This window comes from Phoenix dactylifera, unplaced genomic scaffold (genome assembly GCF_009389715.1).
Source record: "Phoenix dactylifera cultivar Barhee BC4 unplaced genomic scaffold, palm_55x_up_171113_PBpolish2nd_filt_p 000146F, whole genome shotgun sequence".
NCBI lineage: Eukaryota > Viridiplantae > Streptophyta > Magnoliopsida > Arecales > Arecaceae > Phoenix > Phoenix dactylifera.
In genome coordinates, this window is record NW_024067700.1 from 975,059 (window position 1) to 988,149 (window position 13,091).

A 13,091-nucleotide genomic window follows, 5' to 3' on the forward strand; every position below is an offset into this window, starting at 1 on the left:
TATGACAGGTATTTTATGCTTTTTTTTTTAAGAAAAGTAAACTATTTTAGATTGTGACATTTTTTTCATGGTCGACCGAATTTGTAAAATTTAATTTTTTTAGGTATTATATATTTAGCCATTAGTTTTTTAGAAAAATATTTTAATGAGAATTATTTCTATGAACCGAGCTGAGCACGTGGAGGTGGCGCATCCGCCGTGATGCGATACCAGAAGATTACGCGTGCTAGTTGTCTTCGAAGAATCTTCAAACCACCAATATCCAAGCAGGCCCTTACGAGCTTTTACCCTTTGGTGAGGCACACCTCAGAGAACTTGAGACCATAATAGACTTTTACGGTGATACGTTGATTGGTGAGTATCCCCGTCTCTCGTTATTTTCTCTGGTTTATTTTCTTATTGCTCCAATCTTTTTTTTCTCGTTTTTTCCCCTTAACCAGGCCGGGGGGGGGGGGGGGGGGGGGGGGCGAGTAACTTGAATTTTTGCCCCCGGAATCCGGATGTTGATTTTAGATCCGGAGCTAACCCATTGAAAAACCAGGCCGGGTCCGGAGGAGAGAGAGAGAGAGAGAGAGAAGAGGAATTTACGAGCTACCAGCCTACCAAGGGCCTGTTTGGTGAGTTCCCAGACCAATCCCGCTGGATTTATGCTGACAGCGGCACTTTATTGCAATAAGCAGACTCCACCTGTGCCCATTTATTGTGGAGGAAATACAAATCCGCAGGCCTTTTTAGCTTTTGGATATTCTTGGAGCAATACCCCCAACAGAACCTAAATGTGAAGCCGTTCCCTTAGAAATTCCAAGCAAGTGCTCGGTTGGTATCATCCCTTGTCACTTGACAAAGGGGAACTGGTTCAATTGAGAAGGTGTAGGATAGCAAAGATGAGAATTAAGAGAAACCTGAACTATAGAAAAACTACAGATGGATTAAGCTTGGAGGGTACCATCCCATTGGCTAGAAGATAGGGTGCGATCCCAGAGATCGGCCCCTTTCTGGAAGTACACACGGGCCGTCAGATCTACTCTAGGCCACCAGAACCCATCTTGACACTAAGTTCGTAAAACCCTTCAGCTTCTACCAGCGGCTTAAGTAACGCAAGCCTTTTTTTTTTTTGGGAAAAGAAAAATTTTCCGGCCACAACCTTTCAGTTTCAGTAGGGAAAGTAGAGGAAAACAATGAATCTTACAATACATGAAAATATGTATATCTACTACTACAGCAACAGCCAAAGAATGGCATTCAAGCTGTCCCAAGGCTTCCATACATCCCGCTCCTCATGTTCCCAAAAGCCTCATCAAACGTATCCCTCTTCTCCACCCGTGCATCCTCCTGTTTCTCTTCTCATTTTTCCAGAAATTTGTGGGGAAAAAAGGCAAAAACAGGAGCTCATAAAAGAAGTCAAGCATCGTGGATCTACCCATCACCTGCAAGAAAAGAAGTAAAATAGAAGGCTAAGGGGCACTGATCTAATTCTGCGAATTTTTCAAGGGAGATCACAATCATCAATCACAAATTCAAAATTGGAAAAGGTGTAATAGGAAAAACATGTTAGAAACGTCTCATCAGAAAATCAAAAGAAAAACATGTTAAAAATCCAGAGTCCAACTATAATTTCTTTCATGGAAGGTCATAACCATCCATCTAGAGCTCATCTTTTGGGAAAGAAATCTAAAGAAAGAAGACATGCTGGTGGTCACATGACAAACCTAACAGAGTCCAACCATATGATTTCTTCGCTGAGATCTAGGAATCCACCTGGTCCTTCATATGCATTGCATGTAATCAGTTCCAGTATACATATTAAGAAACAAAGCTAAGAGCTACTCCAAGATTTGCTCATGCAGCAACAGATTAGAGTTGTATCCATAGCTCAAGCAAACAGGGAAGCAAAGAGCGCTCCAGCCAAAACATAATGAGAAAAGAATCCCAAGATTGAGTTGATTTTAATCGATGTCCATAGCCTTCTCCTTTTCTTTGCATCGGCTGGTCCAAATCTTGATAGTCCGATCGTGTGAAACAGTTGCTATCTGTTGTCCATCTGCATGCACACAATACCAACATAAAGTGAGGGACAAAGAATGCCCAGAGATGTCAAAAAACGGAAAAAGAAAAATGAAAAAATGGGAACCGCTTGAAGGGATAGAATATGTCTTTCCAAAGTGCTTGCCAAAGAAGAACATTGAAGGCTTGTCTGGTCACCAGGTATTTATTAAAACAAGTTCATGCAAAACCTAAAATAGATCAGTTTTATGGAATTGTTTCGTCATTTACTTCTCAGTTCTCATAAAATCTGGTTTGGAAGTTTCAAAAAAAAAATCAATTTATGCAAAAGATGTCTAGACTGTTCTTTATGAAACCTGTTGTACGCAATCATTTTATAGTTACCAGTTGTAATAAAACTGACAGACAACTAAATGACGTAAATGGGAACATGTTCTCCAGTGCCCCTGCTTGTAACATAGTCAAATAAGCATATGCCACTCACCTCCTGTAATATCCAAACTGGTAACTTTAGCTTCATGTCCAGCCAAAGTTTTGACAGGTTTAAAATCTTGAGCTGACCATACCTGATACAGACAGATGTATCATAGGTAAGACTGCAGTATAAATAATAAAAACAGAGGGAAGTGCAAGTCTATCATTTTCAATTAGTTGAGATGGGAGAAGCATACCATTGCTTTGGTGTCATACGATGCAGTTGCCAGAAAATACCCTTCCTGGGGTTCAAACTTCACTTGTGAAATAAGGTGCGAATGAGCTGGCATAGTATACAAACTCTTTCTTTTCCTCAGATCCCATATTCGGCATGTATTATCTTCACTGCCAGTGGCTAAACGATAACCATTAGGAGAGAAGCTAATGCCAAGGACCTGCAAACATGCACAAGACAGTAAAAAAATTGGTTAAAAAGGGTACTCATTTAACATTAGGAAACCATTTTCACCCACAAGTCAATTAGCATGATCAAGGAAAATCAGAAGGGCATGAAAAACTTACTGGCTTAACATGGCCTTCAAAGGCAAGAATGCTTCTACCAGTACGAAGGTCCCATACACGAGCAAGAGCATCAAGACCACAAGAGGCAACTAAGGATCCATCAGGATGGAAACAAATCCCATACACACTTCTGCTATGTCCCTCCTGAAGTAGCAACTCTGTCCCGGTATTGATGTCCCACAGTCTCCATGTCTTATCAAAGCTAGCAGTTCCCAGGTATTTTCCAGATGGATGAAAGGCAATCCTTGCAAGACGATCTAGATGACCATCAAATGATCTAATAAGAGAACCATCAATGTTCCATAATTTCGCAGTTCTATCAGCTGATGCAGTTGCTAAACAGTTATCCACAGGAGAGAATGCCACATCAGTTGCACGCTCCGTGTGACCCTTCAAGGTTGCAACTTTTTCTACCTTTGGCATGCTCCATATCTTAGTAACCCCACTCCATGAACTAGAGGAACAGACATATGACATAGATATAAGTTAACAAAGAGAAAAAATGCATACATTTTATCAAAGTTACAAAGGATTTGATTATACTCTAGCTAGATCTGAAAGGCATCAAGAAGGACATCTTGCAAAGTAGGAAAAGAAGCCATGTCAAAAAGCAAATTCGAAAAAAGAGAATAAAACCTCTGTATAACATCTCATAATGGTTTGCATGTTAAGAATCTACAAATACTGATTAACCAAAATAGAAGTAAATGTTACCAGCATATTGTGCATACTAGAAGAAAATAGTAAAGAAAATACGTGAAAACAACCAAAACATGGATTATTTCAACTGATTACGATGTGCAGGTACCACTGTTTCATTCCAGTGCTTGGCATGCATGCACAGGCACGAAGCCACACCACATCCTGGTTCAAGCCTGGACATATTTTGCGCCTCTACCTGCCTATCAGCCCAGCTGGCTCAGTGGCTCTTTAACCCTTGTACTAGGAAACCAGTGTTGATATTCAACTCAACATCATTATTGGAACTAATAAAACCACAGTTTCAGAATACATTGCAAGTCAAGCAGCAAATAAGCCAGGTCATCCGGAATAAAATTCAGAATTTAGGCAATTCAACCTAAAAATGTACTGCTTTATCAAATCAGAGTCAAAATCAAGTCCTGAAGCTAGCTTCAGTCATATCTAGGCCTTACTCAATTAAGTTGAAGCCTATCTGAAACATAATATGGGTAAGATGAAGCCCGAAGTTGAGAATCAGCTCTGACCCAGCTTGACCTAAAAATCTGAATCAGACTCGTACCTAACTTATATATAAATTTCCTGACTGCTATGGTATTTATGCAAGTAAATTCCTGGGAATGTATATGATGTACATGGACTCCCAGGTTTAATTTTGTATCTGCATATCCAAATGAATCTAAATTAGGTTTCTAACTCTTTCAATATTTCTATCCGGAGTTATATCATTTTAATAGAAATGGGCATGTTTCATACATGCCCATTTTTATAAACCTATGGACAAATTTCTTCCAAAAATCATCCAAGATATTGCATTTTGGAAATTGAAAGTTCGTGCAGCACAGGGTATGTGCCATGTACACGAACTGTAATCAGCAACATTAATGAGCATCAGCTAAATCATCAGGAGCAAATGTGCCTTCTCAGAACAACCTCAGCAGGGGCATGACACAAATTTAGCATAAAGCAACTGTCCATATAATACATTTAACTAAGGGAACCAGAAGTTTCTTCTTCCTGAAACATCCCCTGAAAGTGGCATTATGGAAAAAGTTACATGGTGATAGTCCTGCTCCCTAGGAATTATCTTTTCTCAAGTCTTCATGCCAGGTTCAAAATTCTGAGGTTTCATGAATCTAAAGTGTTATTACAATTTCAACTAACTCTATAAATGTATATTCTGTGGGACATTATTGGCTGAATTTCTAACAGCTATCTAGACCCAAACCTGACCGAACACATCACTGATAAATTGGGTGTGGATCTGATGGCAAAGCCCAACCAGATGGGTCTAAATTCCTCCCTTGCAATACTATCCTTGGCTACAGAAGGGTGGCTGGTTCTGGACCATGCAGGCCTAGTAACTTGACCAGTTTGCAGACCTAGATGTGAACCACTAGTATAGTGATAGTGCTATTTCTTTTTAATTGTAGTCCTAGAAGGGAAAAGACATTCTATATTGTTGTTGAGATGGCTACTCAGTGAACATGGCTACTTCAAATACTAAATTCAGCTTTCGTGCTTTTTTTTGTGGGAAAGGAAAGAGAGGGGGGTGGGAGGGATTATTATTTATGCCTTTTTTGGTTCACTAAACCTTTAATTAGAAATTTTTATAGATGTAAGGGCAGAACGGACTCTAGTCTCATAGGTAAACATCCATGTTCACTAAACCTTTAAAGATTATGCACTATTACGGTAGGACACTATAATCATGGGAATACAATGCACTATGGAAGAGATTGCTCATTTGAATTTTTGCTAATTCACCACATATGCATGTGCCACTGACCATTTTCATCAACCAAATATCAAGATTTGCTACAACCATATTATATTTTCATTTATTGCATTAGAACCTTCAATATATCGATACCAAATTATTACAAAATATTTTACTATTTTGATTTTATAATACATTGATGGGAGCAATGATTTTTGAACCATCCTAAACTGGTCAATTTGGAGCATACTGAACTGAACTAGATAGGAACCGTGATGGTTTAGGCACCTAAAAAAGGGGGGTAAAGGGTACATTGGTAAGAATAGGTCCAAACAAGGGTGAACAACTGGTTTAGCCCGATTCCAGATGGTTTTGACCAAGATCGCCTAGGTTGAATCGGGGCCCTAATACAAAATTCTTGATCCCCTAATTCGATTCAATCAATTGATCAATCTCTATTTTCTCTCCTCTTCAAAACCCTAGCCACCACATCCCATTCCCCTCCTCTGGCACTATGATGCCTCCTCCGAACCTCGAGCTCTTGATCCCCACGAGCTTCCATCCTATACCAATCCCTAATCCTCACCCACTCTCTCTCTTGCACTGTTTCGCCTTGATCCCTCCACCTCACTCTCCTCTTGAGCCCGTTAACTTCTGACGACGATGACACCCTCCTCTCTCCCTTCTAGCGACAACAATTGATAATAATGCCCTCCTCTCTCCCTTTCGGCAATCATGTCTGACGACACCCTCCTTCCTTCCTTGTCTGATCTCTTTGCTTCGCCCTCCTTGCCTTTCACCGATAGCGATGGCTCGATGGTGATAGGATCCCCACTGCCATGGCAACCACCAAGTCCCATGGCCCCATTGTGGCGGCATCCCTTCCCCTTCACTCTTTAGATTTAGTAGAGCGACACCAAACTATGTACCATGTTAGTAGGTATGATATGGTACCGTATCAACCTAGTTCCTGGCCAGTACGACATCTAGTATCGGTTTTGCAGACCTTGGATTGGAGAATAGTGCTCTATATATACACATGATGAAAACAAATAACTTATGATCCTCTATTTCTAAGATATAATTATCCTTAGAATGGGTTGGAAGATATTCATCAAAAGAGCTTTCATTAGTTCATTGGACCTGCATGTGCTAATTACAACGATTGAAGATGCAAAGTAAATACATTTTTAAAAAAGTATGAGAATCTAGTTACATTTGACAATAGTTTTAATAAATGCCCTCAATTGCCCTTAGAATTGCAACTCAATTGCCAGTTCTTTTTGTCATAAGACAGGATGCAAAGTTTGGCAACTGTTTTAAGATCTGGTTACAGTTGAAGTCGCATTTACAACAAAAGAAACACTCAAAAAGTTGTAACTGCAGTTCTTGGACGATGTAGCATTTCAGCAATGTGTAACCAAAAACATCCTTTGTAGTTAAACAACTCCTTGGAGCTCGAAAACACTCTTACTTCTTCAAATTATATTGATTAATAACAACTCATTGTCAGTTTTATGTCTTTGAACTTATAGAATAGCCAACCTCAATTCTCACTTCTCCATTCCAGATAAGTAGCGTCACATCTTAAATCCTGATAGCCTGCCAGTTACATCAACTTTAGTACCAGCACAACAACTTTAGCATCAACACTTAAGTTTGAATCATCACTTAGGACTAGAAGAAGATAAGTTTGAATCATCATTTAGAATCAAAAGAAGAAGATGAGTCTGAATCATCACTTAAGCAGAAAAACCCTGCCAGTCACATCAACACTAGTACCAGAACAACTTTGGTATCATCACTAAGAAGAAAAAGAAGAAGAGGTTGAAAAAGAAACAGGCAGCAGGTAGCAGAGGGAGGAGGAAGAGGAGCTAGTCCAGCATGGGAAGAACACGACAGGGGAGGAAAAAAATAGGGGATCTAGTCCCTGTTCAAGCAGCTGAAGAAGAACGAGAAGAAGGAGAAAAAAAAGAGGGGACTTAGTCCTTGTTCCAACACACCGGGCTGGTGGGGGAGAGGAAGGAGAAAGAGGAGACTCGGTCCCTTTATAACAAGGGAAGAAGAACATGAAGAAGATGGAGAAAAAAAATACAGGACTCTATTCAAGTAGAGGAAGAAGAACTGAAAGGAGAAAAACAGGGGACTCAGTCCCTATTCCAATAGAAGAGGGGGGAGAAGGAGAGGGAGAAAAAGCACAGGATTTACTCCTTCAAGCAGGCGGAGAAGTACGTGAAGGAGAAAGAAACAGGGACCTAGTCCCTACTCCAACACGAGGGAAGAGGAGGAGGTGAAGAAAATTATGCAAAGAGGCCCTGCTACCTGTTACCACCGGAAGAGTCCAGAAGTTGCCATAGAGGAGAGGCTTGCTGCCCTACTGCAGGAAGATTCCCTGCTACTACCAGAAGTCCCTGCTACTGTTGGAGCAGGCTAGAAGCTGCCGGAGAGGAGAGGTGGGAGAAGGAGAACGCCATAACAAACCCAACACTAAATTTGAACTACTTTCTTCCCCTTTTCCCCGACTAAAGAAGCCACTTAATTGATTGGTAGAAAGCTGAGATTTGTGTCCATGCCTCCTTTAAATAAGGATTGGTGCTTTAGGGTTTCAACGAGGTGCATGCCTCTGCGCCTTTTCCACATCTGTTTGAAATGGTTGCACCTGTGCCAAAGTGAGGTACTAGGGGTGCACCTTGCTGGTGCTTTAGGCCTAGGCATGCCTTTCACAACAGTGATCATAAGCATGCAAAGAAACAAAAACTTCCATGATATTGGCCACAACAACATCCTATGAAATCCTCTATCAAGAAGTCCATAACAAGGGCAACTAATCCAAAACATGGATAATTGGCTTATAAATGGCTTACTTTGGCAGGATTCAAAGGATATGGAAATCAACATGCTTGTTATTCAAGCAACTAGAGAGCATGTAGGTGGCAATTATCAACAGTCAGCAGAGAAATAATGAAGTAGGTTAATATGACCAGAAAGTATGAAACACACTGCTATCAGATAAGTCTACTAAGAAAAGACTTTTTCTGTTGACAACACCATTAACTTTCCATCAAAGAGGCAGGCTTTGCCTAGCTCCCAATCTGCATGAATCTTCCTTGTCAATCTCCAATGTGTCTAGGAACAAGATCAATATGACGAGCATCATGCATTCAGTGATATCATTAGAAAGATGTGAAAACGTCTCATGGGTCAAAATGGAAAGTTTAGATCCCTTTGCTTTTTTAAGATTATATTTAGCACCAATATTCAGGGGTGAAGAATTGGAATTGACTTATAAGATGAGTATAAGAAGGAGGAAATGATTACCTTATCGCAAGCATTGTTCCATCATGGGAGAAGGAACACCCGGAGAGAGGCCGGTCGTCACCAATCTCACTGCATTCAAGAGCAAACCCACCCGCCTGGTTCACAACGAACTCCGCCTCGGCATCCTCGTCCTCGTCGGGATCATCCCTCCTACGCCTCGCCCTCTCAATCCTAGACTCCGCCCTAGCAAGCGAGTACCTCGCAATGTCGATCCTCGCCTGGAGAAGCTCCTGAGATCCCTCGGTGTAGAAAGGGTACTGCTGAGGCCCCTCCTCCTCCGCCGGGGCGGCGGCGGCGGCGGCGGCCTGCTCGTCGTCGTGGGCCTTTAGGAGGCGCTCGAGCTGGCCCTCGGCGTCAAGTCGGACCATGATGGAGCGTAGGCGGTCGCGGCGCTCCATCTCGCGCTCACCGAAGAGAGTGACGGGCTCGCCGAGGCGGCGGAGGCGGGCGCGGACGGCGGAGTCGTTGGTGGGGACGGCCATAGCGTAGGCTCGGCGCTTCATCAGGAGCTCTTGGACGGCCTTCTCCTGGCGCTCCCGGGCGAGGCGGCTCTCCTCGGAGACCTCGTAGTCGTCAGCGGAGGGGCGAGGAGAGGAGCCCTCGCGGTCGGAGTCGGAGTCCGCGCGGGCGGCGCCGGCGCGGGCGCGGAGGACGGCGGCGGGGGGCGGCGGGATGGGGGCGATGGGCGGCGGAGCCGCCGCTGGGGGGACGACCGCAGGGGCCGGGGAAGAGGTTAGTGTCTGGGGTTCGTCTTCCTCCATGGCTTCGAGAAGGGAAAGCTAATCGAGGGAGAGACTTGTTAGGGTTTTGGTGAGAAGAGGGAAGAGAGAGGAAGGAAAAGCCCCCGATTTGTACTGAATGGAACCCTCAATTATTTATATGTTCCTGAGTTCTGTGCACATAGAAATATAGAATAGAGTATCCCAGTAGTGCATTTTCAGAAATTTCCCTCTCGACCTCAAACTATTTAGAAAATCTATATTTTATTTCTAAAAACAAAAATTTTAATAATTTTTCTCACCTCTTCTAATATCAATATAAGTCACTACATTATTCTTTAATAACTTATCCTTTTAAATTTATCCATATTAGAAGTCCCCCATGAACTTATCAAACAATTTGGACTCCCCTTCCATTAATTCCTATCGTTTCAGTATTATTAGAAAAGTAAAAAAATGTAATTAATGATATTTTACAGGCTTTTCTTTCAAAATTTATAATATTTTATTATATTTATGTATTACTATAAAATTATGTTTTCTGAAAATACAAATAAAACTCCATATCAAACATAATAATGACTTTATAACTACTAATAGCTACGGTATACTAACTATAGGAGGCTATACTTTTATTACATATTTTATTAACAATTAAAATTATTTTCAGATTATAATTTTTTTTATAAGCCATTACCAGCTATTGTAATGAGATCTAATGACTTATAATAACAAACTAAAAATACTAAAAAGATTAAGTAAAAGTAAAACTATCTCTTCTTTGGAATAAAAATCTTGAAAATATTTTAAATATATTTTTATAAAATTGCAAAGTTCTTTATATTAAATTAGCTTTTTCATAAATATTAGAAAATAAAATTTAAGTGACTTTTATTGTCGGCATATGATGAGGTTTTAATAGAGTGGAACCCAAGGAGGATGGTTACATCCATCATCTTGCTATTCATAGTATAGGAGGAGTAGAATAGTTACACCCATCTTCCCACAGTCTATGATCTGAGAAGAGGAATAACACTACTTATGCGAAACAAATGTCCAACAGGAATAGTGGCACTCGTCTTACCACTTACGAAAAGCTACTTATAAATATCAAATTGTAATGTTGAAAAGAACCCTTTAATAATCTAATATATCAATATATTTTATCTTATTTTAGCTTACCAGTATTTTTTACTAAAGTTGATCATTGGGTCGAGCTTGAGTACTAGAAAATATCAAATTTTACATAAGCTTGGCCTGAAGCCCAACTAAGATAATTAGAGTTTAGGCTTGAGGCTCGGTCCATTTTTAGCTTTATTTTCTCCCTTAGAAATAGTGTTAACTTAATTTAGATCTTTACCATTGTAGCCCAGACTCGATCCATCCTTGTCTAAAATCATCTCCTTTCAAACAGTGGTGTGACGGTGGTGAAAGTTCTTGAAGGTTAAAGCACTTGAACCCACACGCTACTCTCTTATCCTGCCTTCAATCATCATCTTTTTAACTACTCTAATGCTAGTGGCACGCCCATACATTTATTTAACTTGCCATTTGACTTATACTAACAAATTCTCTAGTACATTCATCTCCTTCGGCGGTGTGAAAGACATTTTGCGCAAACAAGTTTCATAGCATACCTAGTAGGATACTATTGCATAACTGCTATCATGTCGTTGCGTCCAAAGATTAACGAAGTGGTTGTGAGTAAAATAGCCACTATGCTAAGGCTACTTATGAAGAGGTACATGGTATCTTCATTTTCGATGGTAGAACAAGTCGAAAGACTTGTTTACGTTATTCAAAGCCAGTAATATGCACCATAACATGTTTCAGTATATATTGTGGTAGAATTAGTTGATCCTGTCTTTATGGCAGATGAATTAGTTTTATAATTGCTACGGCATAAGAATGCTGAAGCTCTTAAGACATCTTTCCTTCAGGCTTTAGCTTACTAGGAGGATAAGACTGAATACTATCCTATGGAATCCTCAGGATTCACACACTGGGGTAAAGACAAAATTAACCTACAAGAGGATGTAGGAGTAGATTTTGCCAAATAGATAATCAACAATGCTTCGGTCAGACCAATGTTCGGAGGTGGGCTTTGGTCATCCTTATCTGCAGATAGTTGTTAGGAGGAATGTTGGTGGAATCATATTGACACTAGTCCTTTTTACTAAAGTCAGGCATCTCCTAATGGAGGACAACTAACCAACCAACTTATGATGCAGTTTGCCCCTATCTAGAGAGCTGAGGACAACTACCTTCCAAGGTACCACGACCACCTCTTTATTGAAACATTTCTTATTTTTTCATTGGCTGCACTTTTCTCCTTTCTCCTCCCTGCCCCTGCCACCCCAAGGCTACCACCTCCAGTGTTGCCTTCACCCTACCCTAGCCACTGCAGTTGCTCCCTTGCTGCTGCAGCCAACCCTCGCAGTGGCTTCCATACTTCCACTGCAACCACAAAGATTGGCAGCAGTCTCCTGCACTCGTGATTAGCCGGTGCTTCTCAAAATCCAATTGTATCACTCCCACTCCCATGGTATATATACAGTTGCTCCGGAGTCAGCCATATAGCTTCATGAAATCCAAGTAGCATAAGAATCTGATGAAGATGAGAAGGGAACAGCGTAGAAGGCTCGCATTGCAATAGAATAGATTTCAAGAATTTAATTTAAAATTTTAAGAAAAAATGAGCGACTAAGTATCACGAGATCAAAGTTAAGAAGTCATTATATAAGTTTTCTAAGGTTATAATTTATTATATTTTCTCATTCATAAATAAAGTACTTTATTTTTAGATTATAATATTTTATGTTTTACGAGATATTACCAACTACTGTAACAATCTCTAATAACTTATAACAACAAACTAAAAATATTAAAAATATTATATCAAAATAATAGTGTCTTTTCCTGAAAAAAAAAATCTTGGAAAATATCTGATATATTGCCGTCAAACTGTAAAGTTTTTTTTTTAATGTTAACTAAGCTTTTTTTTTCTTCAAATTGTTAGAAAATAAAGTATAAGAGACTTTTATTAATTATTAGTTTGATTGATATTTTTTAAATTTACTACTATTGTTTTCTTCTTCTACTTCTTTCCATTACAAGAGCAAAACTCACAAGCAAAATCCCGCTGTATATCAAATTATATATTTTCCAATGAGATCAAATGATAATATAATAATTATTTAAAACTACAGTAAATCATTTGATCATATATTATTAAATTAAAAGTAGTACTTTTCATGTTTTTGTATGGCCATTATTAGTCTTAACAATTCTATTAAATAATTTATATGAGCAAACTATATAAATATGCACACACACACAAATATATGTGAGTATATATATACATATATACATGTTTGTATATATGCATGTACACAGTAAGCATAAGTGTACATTATATACACACACAACACAAACATATATACTCATATGTATAAATTATTTATATAATTTATATTTTTGGATGTAGTTATTAGTTATGATAATTCTAACATACATACATACATACATTCATATATATATACAAACATGTATATATACATATATACATAAATATGTACACACATGTATATAGTAAGCATGTACGTACATTCCTATAAATAAACTTAAATATATAT

General features: G+C 39.5%; 1 protein-coding gene across 3 annotated transcripts; it reads right to left on the reverse strand.

Moving 5' to 3' along the window:
- Positions 1–1,166: 1,166 nt before the first annotated feature.
- On the reverse strand, positions 1,167–9,595 carry LOC103697000 (U4/U6 small nuclear ribonucleoprotein PRP4-like protein). 3 transcript variants are annotated; one of them, XR_003383430.2, is made up of 6 exons: positions 8,738–9,595; positions 3,001–3,454; positions 2,676–2,873; positions 2,489–2,570; positions 1,710–2,041; positions 1,167–1,427 (listed from the first exon to the last, which is right to left on the reverse strand). XR_003383430.2 is itself a non-coding variant. In XM_008778761.4 (5 exons), the coding sequence occupies exons 1-5, from the start codon at positions 9,496–9,498 to the stop codon at positions 1,947–1,949; spliced, it is 1,590 nt and encodes a 529-aa protein (XP_008776983.2). In that variant the 5' UTR covers positions 9,499–9,595; the 3' UTR covers positions 1,566–1,946. The 3 variants fall into 3 exon arrangements, 1 of the variants encoding a protein (XP_008776983.2); XR_003383431.2 differs by having other exon boundaries at positions 1,701–2,041; XM_008778761.4 differs by lacking the exon at positions 1,167–1,427 and having other exon boundaries at positions 1,566–2,041.
- Between the last annotated feature and the right edge of the window lie 3,496 nt (positions 9,596–13,091).

What these genes read in the sequence shown, in the direction of transcription:
- LOC103697000 (XM_008778761.4), bottom strand. Translation starts at nt 9,498, where the DNA reads ATGGAGGAAGACGAACCCCAGACACTAACCTCTTCCCCGGCCCCTGCG. An exon ending in GGAACAATGCTTGCGATAAG is followed by an intron (nt 3,455 to 8,737) that starts GTAATCATTTCC and finishes CTGTTCCTCTAG; the next exon opens with TTCATGGAGTGGGGTTACTA. An exon ending in CAGTTTGGATATTACAGGAG is followed by an intron (nt 2,042 to 2,488) that starts GTGAGTGGCATA and finishes GTGTGCATGCAG; the next exon opens with ATGGACAACAGATAGCAACT.